This window comes from Dama dama, chromosome 6 (assembly GCF_033118175.1).
Source record: "Dama dama isolate Ldn47 chromosome 6, ASM3311817v1, whole genome shotgun sequence".
NCBI lineage: Eukaryota > Metazoa > Chordata > Mammalia > Artiodactyla > Cervidae > Dama > Dama dama.
In genome coordinates this window covers 25127083-25147498 of record NC_083686.1, presented here as the reverse complement: position 1 = coordinate 25147498, position 20416 = coordinate 25127083, and the positions used below count along the sequence as shown (strand labels likewise).

General features: G+C 37.9%; 1 protein-coding gene across 1 annotated transcript in view; it reads right to left on the bottom strand.

Annotated features, from left to right (window-relative positions):
- Positions 1-353: 353 nt before the first annotated feature.
- Positions 354-20416, bottom strand: part of CCDC158 (coiled-coil domain containing 158) — a 63753-nt gene continuing 43690 nt past the window's right edge. The window contains exons 17-22 of the mRNA XM_061145200.1: positions 16991-17148; positions 13844-13903; positions 11046-11113; positions 6301-6459; positions 3181-3288; positions 354-700 (exon numbers count right to left, since the gene is read on the bottom strand). Of these exons, the coding sequence (XP_061001183.1) occupies positions 624-700; positions 3181-3288; positions 6301-6459; positions 11046-11113; positions 13844-13903; positions 16991-17148 (630 nt within the window). The 3' untranslated portion in view covers positions 354-623. The remainder of the gene's footprint in view (positions 701-3180; positions 3289-6300; positions 6460-11045; positions 11114-13843; positions 13904-16990; positions 17149-20416) is intronic.

Genomic DNA, 20416 nt, shown 5'->3' with positions numbered 1-20416 from the left:
CTCATTTATGAAACACTACTTAGGGCAGACTGAATTCATTTGATCTACAGAAGTTACCCACTGGCTGAAGAATAGTGAGCCTTTTTTCTCTTTCCTTCTAGGTATTAATATGCAAAAAGAGAAACTTCTCCAAAAGTTTTGATTACAGGCCCCAGTGTTCTGTTCTGTGATAACACTCACTGATATTGACAGAACACCGAGTTCACGGTCACAGAAGGAATCTGGACAAGGTCTTGGAGTTTGTCCTTCTGTCTGGGCATTACACCCCATCTTTTACTTTCATGTAAAAATAAACTTTTAAGCTGGAAAAAAAAAAGACTATTGCCTTAGCACCTGTAAGATAACAATTAAAAAAAAAAAAACAAAACGCAATTATTCCAACACACTGGTATTAGCATGAAATGATACCTGTAAGGTAAGTTCACATCTAGCTAGTACTGCTTTAAGTTTTACTAAGAGAGCATTCAAGAATAGTTTATTTCAAAATAGAGCTTACAGGACAGGATAGGATATCTTTTATTAAATTTTCACATAAAAAGAAAAAAGTACACAGGGCATTAATTATAAGTAACACCACAATTAATTGGGCATCATCTCTCTGTAAAGAATAGGCAAGCAATGTATCACTTTAGTAACATTTTTTCCTGGTCTTTCACTTTCTGTATTCTCTTTTCTTGATTTCTGATCATTGAAGACATTGCTGAAAATGTTGATAAAACAAGGTTAGAAAAGCAACATATACTCAGGTTAAACACATACTTCTATTATGTATTTCTTCAAAGGTCAGCTTGCTATCATAGAATAGATACATGCTGAGCTCAAAAAGTTCTTAAATAGTGCAAAGTAGCATATTTTTTAAAAAGACTTTAATTATGAAACAGAGCTGAGAGTAAATCTTTGCTCTTTTAGTTGTTTTCAATGAACATGATAGGGAATTCCCTGATGGTCCAGTGGTTAGGATGCTGCGCTTTCACTGCCAAGGGTATGGGTTCAATTCCTGGTCAGGGAAGCAGCACTGTGTGGCCAAATAAATAATTAAATAACATGATAGTTATTGTTACAGAAGTAATACATCCTGTTGCTGCTGCTAAGTCACTTCAGTCCTGTCCGACTCTGTGCGACCCCATAGACGGCAGCCCACCAGGCTCCCCGTCCCTGGGATTCTCCAGGCAAGAACACTGGAGTGGGTGGCCATTTCCTTCTCCAATGCATGAAAGTGAAAAGTGAAAGTGAAGTCACTCAGTCGTGTCCGACTCTTAGCGACCCCATGGACTGCAGCCTACTAGGTTCCTCCATCCATGGGATTTTCCAGGCAAGAGCACTGGAGTGGGTTGCCATTTCCTTATCCAAGTAATACATACTAATTGCAGATAATTTGAACACCTCAGAAGGGTACACAGAGAGATAAAAATCATTCTTTGTTTTTATTCCTCCAGTGTATTGAACCTCCTCCTCCCTAGGTCATCACTATAAACATTTCAGTGAATATCTTCACAAGTACATACACACACACACAGTTTTCTTCTTTACAAAAATGGAAATGTGGTATAAATTGTTCTGCAGCTTGCTTTCATTCACTTAAAATGTCAGTATCTTTCCAATTCAGCTCATGTTTTGTTATGACAGCACAGTATTACATCATGTGGATGTACCAACATGTTAATAAATAAACTTTCTAAAGTTGCTTCCTTATTTTTGTTTATAAACAATGCTATAGGAAATACTTCTGTAAATAGATTTTTGTATGTGCAATTTTTCTTGCAGAATAAATTGCTAGAAGTGGAATTTCTGGGTCAGAGAATACATGTACTTTAAATTTTGATAAATGTTCCCCACATTCTCTCCAAAATATCTGTTTCATAATTTCCAAGAGACATTTCATCCAGACAACGCACCCAATAACAAGATTAAGAAAAAATTGTTTAAACAAATATGACATGTTTTCCAATTGGATTATTACATGGTAGAATCAGTCAGATAAAGTCAGAAATATAAGTCAAAATGTGAATAAAAATAGGGCCAATAAGATAATGAATCTTCCTCTAAAAAGTTATGATAAACTTAAATGTTTTTCTTTATGTTTATATACACAGACATCTGGAGTTATCAGAAAGAATTTGTTGATTTTCTTTAGTAAAAATTTAACTTTTAATACATTAAAAATGTGTATTTTGGAGTCAGAAATTGCAGAGATCAATTCCCAGCTCCACTACTCATTGTGTGACTGAGAACTTACTGACTGACTGTGATCTTCAGCTTCCTCATTACCAAATGACAAGATACCAGCACGCACCTCCCAGTGTTGTGAAGCTCACAAGCAAGACACTGCATACAGGGCCTGGCACACAGCTGATAATTGCTCAATAAATGCTAATAACAACTATTATTAATAATAAGGTTAAATTTATTTTTAAATGATTTATTTTTTGAAAGTTAATATCTTCCATCTGGCAAGATTGTATTATTTTCTAGAGATGGAAAGATGAAATAAGAATAACATGTATACTCCAAAATTAATTTCTCTCTGACTAAGTCTCCTGGATTCATGGATTTATGTCAGGAAATCATAAAACATGATAGCCTCCTGAATTCATGGGAACATCCACTTAGAATTCACATCCCAAAAGTTGTCTATCATCTGTAGAATACAACAATTTCTTGTTCAAATAGCTCTAGTTTATGTAGGCATACATAAGTCCATGTTTAGACATAGTTTATCTTTTTATTTAGTGATTCATTGGGTGGCAATCTGCCCATAGTAATTTAAATCTTCTATAAGGCTAAATTCTATTGTTTTGTTTTCTGGCTATTAACTGCCACCTCATGCTGGCTACTGTCATACAAATGTTCATCTACAGACCTAAAAGGACAAGAAAGACAGTCTATGGGAAAGTGTGATGTGAACTCAGCCACTCGGAACATGTGTCCTGCCGAAGGCTGGTCAGCAATATTATCATCCCTATTAGATGAAAGAAGAAAGGAGGGCTAAAGCGACCTGCCCAAGGGCACACTGTTAATCCAGGCATTAGTCATGGTGAAGACTCTTATGTTCTGACTGAGGTTCCTGAATTGCCTGTTGTGTATCCTTCTCAGTGGATCTACAGGTAAGAGGCTTAACCTGCAAGGAAGACTGAGTATTCTTTTGAGCTAGGATGATCTCTCCAAAAGCATGCACCGTACCTTGGTTCTTCATCTGTAAATCTTCTACCAGAGTTTGCAAGCTTTCCAGTCTTGTTTGGAGCTTCCTGCATGTCTTTCCGGTTGTTTCTATTGGCTGAGACTGTGAAGCTATTAGAAAATTGCTTAGATGTGATATTAAAAGTCTATTTGATATTTCATTTTAGAAATCTTCCACTTATGGGTTAAACAACCTTTCTTTTAAAATAATGGAAGCTTTAAACCACTATTTTAAAATAAAGAAATATTGTGTCCAAATATTGCAATACTAGCTTATATGATTTTGTTTCAAACCAATCTGATTTACTAGTTTGTAACCACACAGCATTAAGTGGGATGAGTGGGAAAAACACTTCAAGTTTAATGATACGTCCTACATTTTAAATGACAGCTTTTCATTCCAAACCTGTGTAGTCCCAGTAACGTAGTGTTTGGAAGACTGAGATTTAATACTGGTGCTGGAAACATTTTTGAATGTGTGAGGCCAAGTGCCCATTTCAGCTGTCACCTGAATGAGGACAGTATTATATTGCAAGAGCAGTATGGACGCTGACACGGCCACAAGGAACCTAGAATAAATGTGGCAGCAGCAACTGAGGAGGTGCTAGAAGCCTGTGAATTATTCTCAAATAAGTACGCTATGCTTTGTCAACCTCCAAAAAACACTGGCTGTCAATCACAAGATTTTAATTTCGAGCTTAGTCTCTGACTTGTTGTATAATCTTGAAAAATTTTGATACCTCATTTTCCTATCAAGAAAACACCCTTTTACTTTTTAAAGATGATTTTAAAGGCAACCATCTAGGAATTATTTTTGTTCAAGAGAATAAAAAATAATTTCTCATTGAGAGATTTTTAACGTAAATATAATGTAAAACATGTTTGACAAATATCTGACAACAGGGAACAAAAAAGAAAATGCCATGCTATTGAAAATGAAAGTGAAAGTTGCTCAGTCGTGTCCGACTCTTTGCGACCCCATGAATTCCCTAGGCCAGAATACTGGAGTGGGTAGCCATTCCCTTCTTCAGGGGATCTTCCATTATGTAGCCACAAACTAATAATGAGGTGACCAGCAGCACTGTTCTACTCCTACAATAATCACTGTTGTCATCATGATGTAACTGGGCTTCCCTGGTGGCTCAGAGGGTAAAGAATCTGCCTATAATGCCCAAGACCTGGGTTCGACCCCTGGGTTGGGAAGATCCCCTGGAGGAGCGCATGGCTCCTCACTCCAGTGTTCTTGCCTGGAGAACCCCATGGACAGGGGAGCCTGGCGGGCTGCAGGCTGTGCTATGCGGTGCCCACTCGCTCAGCTGTGTCTGACTCTTTGGGACCCCATGATGGACTGTAGCCCGCCAGGCTCCCCTGTCCATGGGGTTCTCCAGGCAAGAATACTGGAGTGGGTTGCCATGCCTTCTCCAGGCTGCAGTCTATGGGGCCGCAGAGAGCTGGACAAGACTGACCAACTAAGCACAGCACATTTTTAAAAAAAAATTAAAGAACTTAGGAGTGTAAGAGATGAAGGAGGACCCAAATGCAGAAAAAGATGACAAAAAAAGAAAATGTGCTAAAAGCTATGATTAAGTCCTGATTTTTTTTTTTTTTACGGATCTAAAAATATGTTAGGCATAGAATTTCAAAAGACCAGGAACTGACTTAACAATGATACAACAACTTGGCTAATTTACCTCTTATCAAAGAGAATGATACCAGAGAGCACTGACGTCATATGTGATGAAAAACATTTCAAGCGCAATTCAGCATTTATATATATTTAATGTCCACTTTCATTTTTTCAGGCTTATTCTAAAGCAAATCATTTTTTTTCACTTGTCTTTATTAATAATAAATGAACACAAAATTTTAAAAAATGAGGACATTTTGGTAAGTCTGTATAACAGATATTTGCACTTACAGAGACAGAAAACAGACATAATTTGAAGCACAAGCTGGAATCAAGATTACCGGGAGAAATATCAATAACCTTAGATATGCAGACGACACCACCCTTATGGCAGAAAGTGAAGAAGAACTAAAGAGCCTCTTGATGAAAGTGAAAGAGGAGAGTGAAAAAGTTGGCTTAAAGCTCAATATTTAGAAAACTAAGATCATGGCATCCAGTCCCATCACTTCATGGCAAATAGATGGGGAAACAGTGGAAACAGTGGCAGACTGTATTTTTCTGGGCTCCAAAATCACTGCAGATGGTGATTGCAGCCATGAAGTTAAAAGACGCTTACTCCTTGGAAGGAAAGTTATGACCAACCTAGAAAGCATATTAAAAAGCAGAGACATTACTTTGTCAACAAAGGTCCATCTATGGTTTTTCCAGTGGTCATGTATGGATGTGAGAGTTGGACTATAAAGAAAGCTGAGTGCTAAAGAATTGATGCTTTTGAACCATGGTGCAGAAGATTCTTGAGAGTCCCTTGGACTGCAAGGAGATCCAACCAGTTCATCCTAAAGGAGATCAGTCCTGGGTGTTCATTGGAAGGACTGATGTTGAAGCTGAAACTCCAATACTTTGGCCACTTGATGCAAAGAACTGACTCTTTGGAAAAGACCCTGATGCTGGGAAAGATTGAGGGCAGGAGAAGAAGGGGACGACAGAGGATGAGACAGTTGGATGGCATCACCGATTCGATGGACATGAGTTTGGGTGAACTCTGGGAGTTGGTGATGGACAGGGAGGCCTGGTGTGCTGCAGTTCATGGGGTCACAAAGAGTCGGACATGACTGAGCGACTGAACTGAACTGAAATAAGAAAAGTCATTCATCTCAGCATTTACAAGACCCAAAATCTTATAATAAAATAGAGAAAGAGATAATATTATGTCAGAGAAAGAGATAATATTTACCTATAATATCTATGTTTATATACTAAGGTGTACATTAATAATTATTCTATTTAACTAAGACAAATAAATAAATAAGACCCACTTAAAGACACACCCACCACATAGCACCAATTGGAGTGTACGTATAAGAACACCATGTGAAACTTTATTAAATCCAATTATGAAAAAAAAATTAAAAAATAAATCCAATTATGGAAAAGAACTTTTAAATCACAGAGTAGGAAAACAATTAATCTCATCAGTGATATCAGGTCATTCTTACCTTTAACAGAATCAGGTGAATGAACAGGTTTGGTAGATCTATACTGTGGTGAGGAACCTATGGAATCCTCAACTGAACTAGTTAGGAGTGAGTGAACTGGAGACTTCTTAGGAGAAGAATGCAATGAACGGGAAGCTGAATTTTTCACAGATGGACTTCCTAAAATTTTATAAGAACAAAAGTAAAAGGACAGAATTATTTAAAAATAGTATGCTACACCTCTCAAAAAATCAAACTCTCATGAGAAAATTTTTCCAATCATGTGGGTTGGGTGTGTTCTGGTAAAACCCAAGACTTTGAATTTGAACTGAAATGGGGTACATCCTAGGAATAAGGAACTGAGCCTGCCCTTATGGGTCCTGAGGTCTATCTTCAAATTATCTTAATTCCTGATTGGATTAAATTGATCTGGGATTGCTGGTATGGTTGAGTACCAGAGGCAAGCATGAATTTTCTCTGGAAGAAGGCAATCTTATTCTAAGTCTGAAACAGTTTTTCGTATATGTTTGTATATGTTTGTCATACAATAAAAATAACCAAGCATATGAGGAGACCCCCTTCATGGATCACAGCATTGTTGTAGCAAAGGGGCTTGTCTAACTCAGTGAAGCTGTGAGCCAAGCCGTGCAAGCCACCCAAGACGGATGGGTCATAGTGAGAGTTCTGACAAACATGGTCCACTGGAGAAGGAAATGGCAAACCACTCCAGTATTCTTGCCATGAGAACCCCATGAACAGTATGAAAAGACAAAAAGATAAGACACCAGAAGATGAACCCCTCAGGTTTGAAGGTGTCCAATATGCTACTGGGGAAGAGAAGAGGGCAATTACTAATAGCTCCAGAAAGAATGAAGTGGCTGGGCCAAAGTGGAAATGATGCTCAATTGCAGATGTGTCTGGTGATGGAAGTACAATCTGATGCTATAGAGAACAATATCTCAAAGGAACCTGGAGTGTTAGGTCCATGAATCAAGGTAAATTGAACATGGTGAAGCAGGGGATGTCAAGAGTGAACACTGACATTTTAGGAATCAGTGAACTAAAATGGACTGGAATGGGCAAATTTAACTCAGATGACCAATGTATCTACTACTGTGGGCAACAATCCCTTAGGAGAAATGGAGTAGCCCTCATAGTCAACAAAAGAGTCCGAAATGCAGTACTTGGGTGTAACCTTAAAAATGACAGAATGATCTTGGTTCGTCTCCAAGGCAAACCATTCAACATCACAGTAATCCAAGTCTATACCCCAATCACTGATGCCAAAGAAGCTGAAGTTGACCAGTTTTATGAAGACTTACAAGACCTTCCAGAACTAACCCCCAAAAAAGATGTCCTTTTCATCATAGGAGATTAGAATGCAAAAGTGGGATGTCAAGAGATACCTGGAGTAACAGGCAAATTTGGCCTTGAAGTACAAAATGAAGCAGGGCAAAGGCTAACAGAGTTTTGACAAGGGAACACACTGCTCATAGCAAACACTTTCTTCCAACAACACAAGAGAAGACTCTACATATGGACATCACCAGATGGTCAATACCAAAATCAGATTGATTATAATCTTTGCAGAATATATATATAGAGAAGCTCTATATAGTCAGCAAAAACAAGACCTGTAGCTGACTGTGGCTCAGACCATAAGCTCCTTATTGCAAAATTCAGGCTGAAATTGAAGAAAACAGGGGCAACCACTTGTCTATTCAGGTATGACCTAAATCAAATCTCTTATGATTTTGTCCCTTACAGTGGACTTGATGAACAGACTCAAGGGATTAGATCTGGTAGACGGAGTGCCTGAAAAACTATGGACAGGGGTTTGTAACACTGTATAGGAGGCAGTGACCAAAATCATCCCCCCGAAAAGAAGAAATGCAAGAAGGCAAAGTAGTTGTCTGAGGAGGCTTTACAAATAGCTGAGGAAAGAAGAGAAACAAAGAGCAAGGGAGAAAAGGAAAGATGTATCCAACTGAATGCAGCATTCCAGAGAATAGCAAGGAGAGATAAGATGAACAATGCAAAGAAGTAGAAAAAAATAATAGAATGGAAAAGACTAGAGATCGCGTCAAGAAAATTAGAGAGATCAGGGGAACATTTCATGCAAGGATGGGCATGATAAAGGACAGAAATAGTAAGAACTTAACAAAAGCAGATGATATTAAGAAGAGGTGGAAAGAATACACAGAAGAACTATACAAAAAAGGTCTTAATGACCTGAATAATCACGATGGTGTGGTCACTCACCTAGAGCCAGACATCCTGGAGTGTGAAGTCAATGGGCCTTAGGAAGCATTACTGCAAACAATGATAGTGGAGGTGATAGAATTCCAACTGAGCTATTTCAAATCCTAAAAGATGATGCTGTAAAAGTGCTACACTCAATATGTCAGCAAGTTTGGAAAACTCAGCAGTGGCCACAGGACTGGAAAAGGTCAGTGTTTTCATTCCAATCCCAAAGAAGGGCAGTGTCAAAGAATATTCAAAGTATCATACAACTGCACTCACTTCGCATGCTAGTAAGGTTATGCTTAAAATCCTTCAAGCTAGGCTTCAGCATTATGTGAACCAAGAACTTCTTGATGTATAAGCTGGGTTTAGAAAAGGCAGAAGAATCAGAGATCAAATTGCCAACATTTGTTCAATCACAGAGAAAGCAAGAGAATTCCATAAAAACATTTACTTCTGCTTCACTGACTACACTAAAGCCTTTGACTGTGTGGATCATAATAAACTGTAGAAAATTCTTAAAGAGATGGGAATACCAGAACACCTTACCTTTCTCCTGAGAAACCAGTATGCGGGTAAAGAAGCAACAGTTAGAACTGGACATGGAACAACTGACTGGTTTAAAATTAGGAAAGGACTATGACAAGCTGTATGTTGTCAATGTGCTTATTTAACTTATATGCAGAGTACATCGTATGAAATGCCATGCTGGATGAAGCACAAACTGGAATCAAAACATCTGGGAGAAATATCAACCACCTCAGCTATGCAGATGATACCACTCAAGTGGCAGAAAGGGAAAAGAAACTAAAGAGCCTCCTGATGAGGGTGAAAGAGGAGAGAGAAAAAGTTGGCTTAAAACTCAACATTCAGAAAACCAAGATCATGGCATTCAGTCCCAGCACTTCTTGGCAAATATAAGGGGGAAAAGTGGAAACAGTGACAGATTTTATTTTCTTGGGCTCCAAAATCACTGCAGATAGTGACTGCAGCCATGAAATTAAAAGACATTTGCTCTTTGGAAGGAAAGCTATGATAAACCTAGTCAGCATATTAAAAAGCAGAGACATCACTTTGCTGACAAATGTCTGTATAGTCAAAGCTATGGTTTTTCCCCCAGTAATCATGTACTGATGTAAGAGTTGGACCATAAAGAAGAATGAGTGCTGAATAACTGATGCTTTCAAATTGTGGTATAGGGAAGACTCTTTAGAGTCCCTTGAACAGCAAGGAGATCAAACCAGTCAATCCCAAAGGAAATCAACTCTGATTCACTGGAAGGACTGATGCTGAAGTTGAAGCTCCAGTACTTTGGCCACCTGATTCGAAGAGCTGACTCATTGGAAAAGACCCTGATGCTGGGAATGTTGAGGACAGGAGAAGTGAGCAGCAGGGGATGAGATGGCTGGATAGCATCACTGACTCTATTGACATGAATTTGAGCAAAGTCTGGTAGATGGTAAAGGACAGGCAAGCCTGGTGTGCTGCAGTCCATGAGGTTGCAAAGAGTCAGACATGAATTAGTGACTGAACAACAACAACACGAGGAGTCAAAATGACACGGCAGAAAACCAAGAGGAAAAAAATACAGATAACAGGCACAGACCTGCAAGGTCTGGATGATGGAGGCACAGACTACCACAGATTCAACAGCATTTACTCCAAACCACAAACAAGTTCTTCCTATATAAAGAAAATCATATCGAGGTGTATCAGTAAAAACTGCCAGAAAATAAAACAAACCCAAACCCAAAGACAAAAAACAATCTTAAAGCTTTCAGGAGGGCAAAATGACAGGTTACATTGAAATGAGGGATAATTAAATTTAGAGCTAACTTCTTAGTGGAGACACTGGAAGCCAGAAAACATTTATAGTAAACTTTTGCTGAATAACCATCATTTTCAGTTTTGTTCTTTTCCATTTATTTTGTTTTCTTCCATAGGAGGGCTGATTTTGTGTCTGCTGGTTTGCCTTTGCCTTCCAAATGCAACCTATTCTCCACCATTATCTTTTACATTTCTTAGTGTTAAAAATTCCTCTTCTGCAATTTTCTCTAGGGGTTTGAGTCCCTGAGTATGATTTCAGCCCTTCCTATCCTAATTTTTATTTTTTTCCATTTCTAGTTTGAGTTGTGCCATTTTGCTTTTCAATAGATTCTGCTATCTTTCACTTTCTTCCTTTATCTTGTTTTATAGAGCACATTTTGTCTTTGGAAAGTGTATGGAGCATAATCTGTCTCATATCTCTTTCAGCAATTATTTACTGAATATTTTTACTGAGTAATTTACTGAATTATTTACGGGCCTGCTATGTCCCAGGAAGGTTCTGGGTACCGGGGTATATCCCAACCACTAAAGACATCTGCCCTTGTGCAGATCTGTCTAGCAGGAGGTGACACCCAATCAACAACATAATTAGTAAGTTACATAGTATGCAAAATGAGGGGACTAGCAGTGAGTGAAAGGGAAGCCACTGTAGGGTTTAAGCAGGCCCCATTTCTGGGCTTTCATTAAAAACTCACCTGCAGATGGGAATACAAAGCAACCAGGTGGATCTTCCAACTCTCCTACGTGTAACGTGACTGGCTCTCTGGAAACATAAGAATGGTCATGCAAAAACATTCCATTTCTAAACTCAGTGCTAAGATTCATCAACAAGCTGTATAGAATAGACTTTTGGACTCTATGGGAGAAGGCGAGGGTGGGATGATCTGAGAGAACAGCATTGAAACATGTATATTATCAAGTGTGAAACAGATCACCAGCCCAGGTTGGATGCAGGAGACAAGTGCTCAGGGCTGGTGCACTGGGAAGACCCAGAGGGATGGGGTGGAGAGGGAGGCGAGTTCAGGATGGGGAACACATGGAAATCCATGGCTGATTCATGTCAATGTATGGCAAAAACCACTACAATACTGTAAAGTAATTAGCCTCCAACTAATATAAATAAATGAAAAAGATAATAATAAAAAAACAAGAACAAGCTGGTGAAGGCAACAGTCATGGCTTAATGTATAAACCCAAGATGGCAGCCATGACCCTGAAGTGCAGAAGTCCTCAAGTACTCTACGAGGGAGAACCAGAGTTACGTCATCCTTATGTATTCAGTGCCCATGAACATTCTGCAGAATGAAAATGTAATAACATACAATCTTGGTTGCAAAATTCTTTTTTGTAATAATAGCTATAAAACCCAGTATTTCTCCCATGGATTCTAAGAGATGCACTCTTAATGATTCATTTAAAATTTAAAAACCAAGGAAAAAAATAACCTCTCTTAGCAATAATAAGTGTCACTTTACAAAACTATCAGACCTATTTAAATCAGTAAGTTGAACTAAACCACACAGTTCTCTGTGGGTTGGATACCAGTCTGAAAATATTATGACAGCAGCTCTCAAAGTGGTGCCCTTGAAAAGGGGGTTTGTGAGGTCAACACTAATTTTATTAGAATACTAAGATATTATTTTCTTTTTAACTCTTAGTCTCTCATAAGTACACAGTGGAATTTCCCAGAGGCTCCATGATATCTGATATCATACCAGAAAAATGCAGAGGCAGGTATGAGAATAAGCTACCTTTTATTAAGCCATGCATTAACTGTAAAATGATGTCTTCTTAATGATTTGTTTGAAAAGTTATTTTTCATAATAAACTATTATAGTAACATGTAATATACTTACTTTGCTTAAGTATCAAAATGTTTTAATTTTTTAATGCTTAAAATTTATTTTCCAGTACTAAAAATAGAAATGACCTATGTAAACAAAAGCTCTTTGGAATCCTCAGTGATCTCTGTGAGTGCAAAGGGGTCCTGAGACCAAAAAGTTTGAGAATATTAGGAGGAAAGCCTTGGAAAAGGTCACGGCTGTGTTGTGTAGTCTTCAGTATCATGGTAAGGAGTCTGTTCTTGCTGCAGTAGGCAATGAGGAGCCTTTGAAGGTTTGGGGGCTGGAATATAGTCTGAGGTGTGCTTTAGGCAGAACAATTTGAAACTGATGCACAGAAGTGATTGGAACGTACAAGAGACTAGACATTTAAAACATCCACACTGAACACTGTAGAGGCTACCACAAAGGTACATGAGTGGTAAAATGGCTTTAAAAGCAGTGTGGTGGGATGAATAATGACTATCAAATGTATCTGTCCAAATGCCAACAGCCTGTGAATGTTACCTTACATGGCACTAGAGACTGCAGATGTGATCACATCAAGGGTCCTGAGATGGGGAGACTGTCCTGGAGTAGGTGGAGATACACCTACATTATCCAAATGGCATCACAAATCTCTTTACAGGAGGAAGGCAGGGGGGGTTTTTCACACAGAAGAGGGAGGGCAATGTGACCATCCCAGCAGAAGACTTGAGGATGCCACGCCAGAGGCTATGAAGACAGAGGAAGGAGCCACAAGGCAAAGAGTGCAAAGAATGAAGCGCTAGAGGCCCAGAAGCTCTAAAAGAGAAGGGGAAGGGAATGCATTAAACCCAACGGCTTCTAAAAGGAGTGTAACCTTGCCAACATCCTGATTGTCCAGGTACCCAGAAGCAGAACACAGGAGTGGTTATAAGCCTGAGCTCAGAAGCAGGCTAGAACTGAGTTCAATTCTGGCTCCTTTATTTACAAGCTGTATGACCTTGGTAAATTGCTGGGCAAGCTGAGTCTTCATTTCTAACCTATATATGGGGATAATAATGCCTATATCATAGATTTGATTAGACAGACTAAATGAGATAAGTCAGAAACACCCAGATAATAGATGGCTGCAGATATTATTAACAGGATCAGTGAGTGTAATGTTACACACCCAGGTTAGAAGACAATCAAAACTTGTTTCTTTTAGGCTAAGAGAAAGCTGTATTTATAAAGTTTCAAGTTCACTGAATACTGACCAAACAGTAGGGACAGTAAGAAAGTATCTGCTTTAATTCATTCACGAACAAATATTTACTGAAAAGCAAGCAAAATGCTTGGTGCTAAAGATACAGTAATGAATAGGCCTTTCTTTGCCTAACTGGAATTTAAACACTAGAATTCATTTTCATATTCTATGATATAAAGAGGACTCTAATATCTCTATTCTTTCATAAGCAGTAAAAACAGAAAGATAAAAGTTTTTCCTGGCAGTCAGTAAACAGACCCCACAACTATAAGCAACTTGAGGACAGGGCCCATGTGTGTCTCCCCTGCTGTTACATCCCATGGGCCTAGCACAGAACTTGGCACATCACAGGCAGTGAAGGATATTCGAATGAATGAATGAATGAAAAATAGTAGTAAAGGGAACATTTGGAAAGTCAGGGGCTGGTCAGATGGTTTCTTACCTGCTAAAAGTTTCACTTGATTTGCTGCCTTCAGTGGATTCCCTTAATGAGTTGTTGCTTCTGTTGGCAGAGGGTGGGAGAAGTTAAAGACTATGTGATGTTATTTTAACTTAGTGATCAAACCAAACTGTTCCTCTGAATACTGCTTTTAGACAGATGCAGATTCAAAAGAGTGAGATTGGGGTGCTGGCTCTTCCCAGTGGAGAGAATGTATGCAGAGAAGTTTGAAGACAGAAGGACAAGGACCCTTCTGGGAATCAGGAGTAGTCCATCTTGGTCAGAGCTCAGTACAGGAGGAAAGCAGGCTGGCGACCAGCTAGGGAGATGCTTCCGTGTCAGTCTGAGAACCATGTGTTGAATGTAGCAGATGCTGGGAGCTACTGAAGACCTGCAGGCCATGCTTCTGTGACTGAGTAACAAACTAATATTAGCTTTTCTCCTTTTTGGCTAAAGACAGTTCTCAGAAGTTGTTTTTGTTTAGGGGTTATGGATGTAATCTCTCTTTTTAATGGTTTTTTAATGCTCTTTTTAATGGTTTCCTTTAAACATTCAGCTATTAGATTATTGATAAAAATAGGACTGTTTTCAGCAAGGCTCTTATACCCCTATATTGAGGCTGTTGCAACTTCCTTTGAGACCACCTTCTTCTCAAAAGTTATGTAAGCTATTTTAACTGTAGGAAAAGTATTCCATTTTTGGAATGGCATACCACAGAAATATCTTCATCTGGGTAAACAGCAGCAAAAAAAAAAAATGCCTATTAAGTTGACTTCTAGAAAGTAAGTTACTTTAGTATATTTCACTGAAAACCTTTTTTGTTTCAGTTAAACACTACTAAGGCTTTCCATCAATTCCCATCTAAACTATCCAGACTTCCCAAATTATCTGGTCACATGTACAATTCTTAGGCAATTAATAAGATTCAGAATCTCAGATTCCTCTTACCTATGGCATATCTCTAATCTCAGGCTTGATTCAGTAATGCAATCTCTTACTCTATCATCTCTGTATAGATAAATGTAACTCTCAGTTGATTATACAAAGAATAATTTCCAGATTCTAATTTCTATTTTTAGAATAATCAATTGCTCATATGTATTTAACTCTTCTCTAATGCACAAGAGTAGATTTTAGGTCTCCAAGCAAGTTTTGCAAAGGGCTACCCATGGAGTTTGTCAACCTAGAAATGCTTTTGTTCCTGAAACTTTAAAAACTTCAGGCTGAGTTTAGGCTTTGGGTGACAAGGCCATTTCTAGAATCACAGCAAATTAACATAAATTCTCTAAAGGCAGGGGCCAAATATATTCATGTTCAACAGAGTCCAATATAGTCAAGCACATCAGTAGCGGTTGAAGTGATGGAATTTGATCAGGGAAGTCATGGTAATCTTGTAGAATGATTAGTTCCGGAAGCCAGGGGCTCTAACGTTTACTTTGTACTTCCGAATTTGTCTCTTTGTCTCATAGGAGGCGGCAACTCAATCTATGTCAATGTAATCATTGGTCAAATGAGCTTAATAAATACTGCCCTAGCTTAGAAAGCATATTATAGAGTTACGACAAAAACCAAACTGCTCTGTTATCCACAATAGCCAAGACATGCAACAACTTAACTGTCCTTTGACAGACAAATGGATAAAGAAGATGTGGTACCTACATACAGTGGAATACTACTCAGCCATCAAAAGAACAAAATAATGCCATCTGCAGCAACATGGATGCGACCAGAGATGATGATACTAAGTGAAACAAGTCAGAAAGAGAAAGACAAATACCACATGATATCACCTGTATTTGTAATCTAAACTATGACACAGATTAACCTATCTATGAAACAGAGGCAGAATGACAGACACAGAGAACAGACCAAGGCAGGGTGCCAAGGGAGAAGGAGGGTGGAAAAGGGAAGAAGCGTGAGTTTGGGGTTAGTAGACATAAGCGTTTATATATAAAATACATAAACAGCAAGGCCCTACTGTATAGCATAGAGAGCTATATTCGATATCCCATGATAAGCCATAATGGAAAAGAATATTTAAAAAAGAATGTACATGTATCTATAAGTAAATCACTTTGCTATACAGCAGAAATTAAAACATTGTAAATCAACTATACTTCAATTTAAAAATTGAAAAAAATAACTAAAATGCATGAGAACATTTTTTAAAAAGTACTCTGCACATATAAGTGTTCTTGGATGGAGTGACAAGGGGATGTTTCTGACGTGATTCAGAGAATGCAATGTTATGTTAGGTAACCAGACAATCACTAATATTTTACTACTACTATTAACAAGTATTATTAATAAAATAGACAAATCCAATTAAGATTTTGCTACCTCAGGTTAATAAACACTATCTGAACATCTTAAAGAAACTGGAAATTGTTTACATGTAAGTATTAGGTCAGAGAGTATGATTTTGAGATATCTGCTATATAACCAGAAAACAAATGTTACAAAAGTGGGCTGTTATAATACTAACAACATATAATTAATGCTGTAATGCTAATAATATATATACTGTGCTGAGATGCTCTAAGTTAATTTAATAACAGCACACATTAAAATTTTAAAACACTATTTGATTTCTGTAAGTACATGAAGGCACTGGCTGGTAGACTGGTTGAATCACTTTTTGAATCTGACTTTATATTAATTTAAGTCACTGGCACAGATGCCTAGAGAGCCAAAGTTTTCCAATTAGTTTATATTTGAAGAGTATGCAGTTCTCAGGGTTCGAGTTTTGGCTCCACCACATGTGGCTGTAGGTAAGTCAACCTTTTAGAACTTGTGTTTTTCTTATTTTTTAAATGGGATAGATAAATCCTGCTCTGTCTTGCCTCAAACAGTTGCTGTGATAATCAAGTAACATGATGGATGTGAAATTTGCTGGGAACCATAAATTACTGTGTGAATGTAACTTTGGGTCACACTTTGCCCTGACTAATTTCTGAATAGAACAAATAATATTTTCTCTCGATATCAAGTAGTTTCACTTCTGCTAACTCCTCCACTTTCACATCATTTCTCCTGGTAGTGTCCAGATACCCCTCAAAGTTAATGTACCCTCAACCTCCCATGAGGACACCGTGACGGCCAACCACCGCTGAGGGAGACTTCCCCACTCTGAAGCGCACTGGGTCTTACACAGCCACAAAGGAGACCCCCAGAGACGGCGCTCTCCCGTCTTCCTCGCTCTTGCCCAGAGGCACGGCTGGCTCCTCATTGATCACACTTCTCAACTCCTGGAGAAGCTGTTTCAAGTCCCTCGTTGGATCTTCCTTTGCGTTAGGTTTCATAGAGTGCTGAATTAAAACAATTTACAAGACAAGGACACTTCGTTTTTTTCAGGTTTGAATGCCATTTCCTATTATAAAATTAATTCAACTGGTAAATTATGGAGGAGAAAAAGAGGAAATAAAAAACCTGTAATCTTACTACTCAGAGATAAATCAGTAATATCCAATCAACACAGTGCTATATCTAATTCATAAATGCATATACCTATTTATGGGCTTCCCAGGTGGTGCTAGTGGTAAAGAACCTGCCTGCCAATGCAGGAGACTTAAGAGCTGCAGGTTCAATTCCTGAGTCAGGAAGATCCCCTGGAGGCGAGCACGGCAACCCACTTCAGTATTCTTGCCTGAAGAATCCCATGGACAGAGGAGCCTGGCAGGCTCATAGGGTCACAAAGAGTCAGACATGACTGAAGTGACTTAGCATGCATGTGCATACCTATTTATACATAAACTAAACTATACAGGATTAACTATACACACCTATTCAAAAGTCTTTTCTTTTACAATTAGCAGGGACTTTATTTTTCAACATAATTAAGATTTATATAATTTTCACACAACAGTAGAATACAAATTCTATTCAAGTTCCCATAGACTATCAATTAGGAGACGCTGGAACATATCCAGGGACATAAAACAAGGTGGAAAAATTTCATGGTCTAAAGGTATTGAAACTATAGAGTCTGTTCTCTTATCACTGTGGAATTATGGTTAGAAATCAATATCAAAAGGTATTTGAAAATAACCCACATATTTTCAAGTGCAATGTGACATTTACCAAGAGAGATCTTTGGTTTAGCCAAGAGAGATCTTTTGATTTAGATCTTTAATAAAGCCATTGATTGAGCCTTTATTACTCTCAATAAAGTTAGAGGGCTGAAAAAACACAGCAGGTGATTACAGAGAAGAAAGCACTTAAAGGAGAAATTAATTTCAAAGATATTTCAAAAACCCTGTGCATGTAGAAATTAAATGTCCACTTTTAAATAATGGGTGTATCTAAGAAGCTGTAACAAGGAAAACTAGAAAATATTTGTAACAGAAAAAAGATGAAAAGAGAATTTACCAGAATTTGTTGCATATAGCTGAAGCTACTCAATGCAACTCCTTTTTCTTTTTTACCACATAGTGAAATCATTTAAAAAAATCAATTGACAAACCATTAGCAAGACTCATTAAGAAACAAAGAGAGAAGAACCAAATTAACAAAATTAGAAATGAAAATGGAGAGATCACAACAGACAACACTGAAATACAAAGGATCATAATAGACTACTACCAGCAGCTCTATGCCAATAAAATGGACAACTTGGATGAAACAGACAAATTCTTAGAAAAGTATAACTTTCCAAAACTGAACCAGGAAGAAATAAAAGATCTTAACAGACCCATCACAAACAAGGAACTCGAAACTGTAATCAAAAATCTTCCAGCAAACAAAAGCCCAGGACCAGATGGCTTCACAGCTGAATTCTACCAAAAATTTAGAGAAGAGCTAACACCCATCTTACTCAAACTCTTCCAGAAAATTGCAGATGAAGGTAAGCTTCCAAACTCATTCTATGAGGCCACCATCACCCTAATTCCAAAACCAGACAAAGATGCCACAAAAAAAGAAAACTACAGGCCAACATCACTGATGAACATAGATGCAAAAATCCTTAACAAAATTCTAGCAAACAGAATCCAACAACATATCAAAAAAATCAAACACCATGACCAAGTGGGCTTTATCCCAGGAATGCAAGGATTCTTTAATATCCGCAAATCAATCAATGTAATACACCACATTAACAAATTGAAAGATAAAAACCATATGATTATCTCAATAGATGCAGAGAAAGCCTTTGACAAAATTCAACACTCATTTATGATTAAAACTCTCCAAAAAGCAGGAATAGAAGGAACATACCTCAACATAATAAAAGCTATATATGACAAACCCACAGCAAGCATCACCCTCAATGGTGAAAAACTGAAAGCATTTCCCCTGAAATCAGGAACAAGACAAGGGTGCCCACTCTCACCACTACTATTCAACATAGTGTTGGAAGTTTTGGCCACAGCAATCAGAGCAGAAAAAGAAGTAAAAGGAATCCAGATAGGAAAAGAAGAAGTGAAACTCTCACTGTTTGTAGATGACATGATCCTCTACATAGAAAACCCTAAAGACTCTACCAGAAAATTACTAGAGCTAATCAATGAATATAGTAAAGTTGCAGGATATAAAATTAACACACAGAAATCCCTTGCATTCCTATATACTAACAATGAAAAAACAGAAATAGAAATTAAGGAAACAATACCATTCACCACTGCAACAAAAAGTATAAGATACTTAGGAGTAAATCTACCTAAAGAAACAAAAGACCTATACATAGAAAACTATAAAACACTGATGAAAGAAATCAAAGAGGACACAAACAGATGGAGAAACATACCGTGTTCATGGATTGGAAGAATCAATATTGTCAAAATGGCTATTCTACCCAAAGCAATCTATAGATTCAATGCAATCCCTATCAAGCTACCAACGGTATTTTTCACAGAACTCGACCAAAGAATTTCACAATTTGTATGGAAATACAAAAAACCTCGAATAGCCAAAGTAATCTTGAGAAAGAAGAATGGAACTGGAGGAATCAACCTGCCTGACTTCAGACTCTACTACAAAGCCACAGTCATCAAGACAGTATGGTACTGGCACAAAGAGAGAAATATAGATCAATGGAACAGAATAGAAAGCCCAGAGATAAATCCACGAACCTATGGACACCTTATCTTTGACAAAGGAGGCAAGGATATACAATGGAAAAAAGACAACCTCTTTAACAAGTGGTGCTGGGAAAACTGGTCAACCACTTGTAAAAGAATGAAACTAGAACACTTTCTAACACCATACACAAAAATAAACTCAAAATGGATTAAAGATCTAAATGTAAGACCAGAAACTATAAAACTCCTAGAGGAGAACATAGGCAAAACACTCTCCGACATAAACCACAGCAAGATCCTCTATGACCCACCTCCCAGAATATTGGAAATAAAAGCAAAACTAAACAAATGGGACCTAATGAAACTTAAAAGCTTTTGCACTGCAAAGGAAACTATAAGTAAGGTGAAAAGACAGCCCTCAGATTGGGAGAAAATAATAGCAAATGAAGAAACAGACAAAGGATTAATCTCAAAAATATACAAGCAACTCCTGAAGCTCAATTCCAGAAAAATAAATGACCCAATCAAAAAATGGGCCAAAGAACTAAACAGACATTTC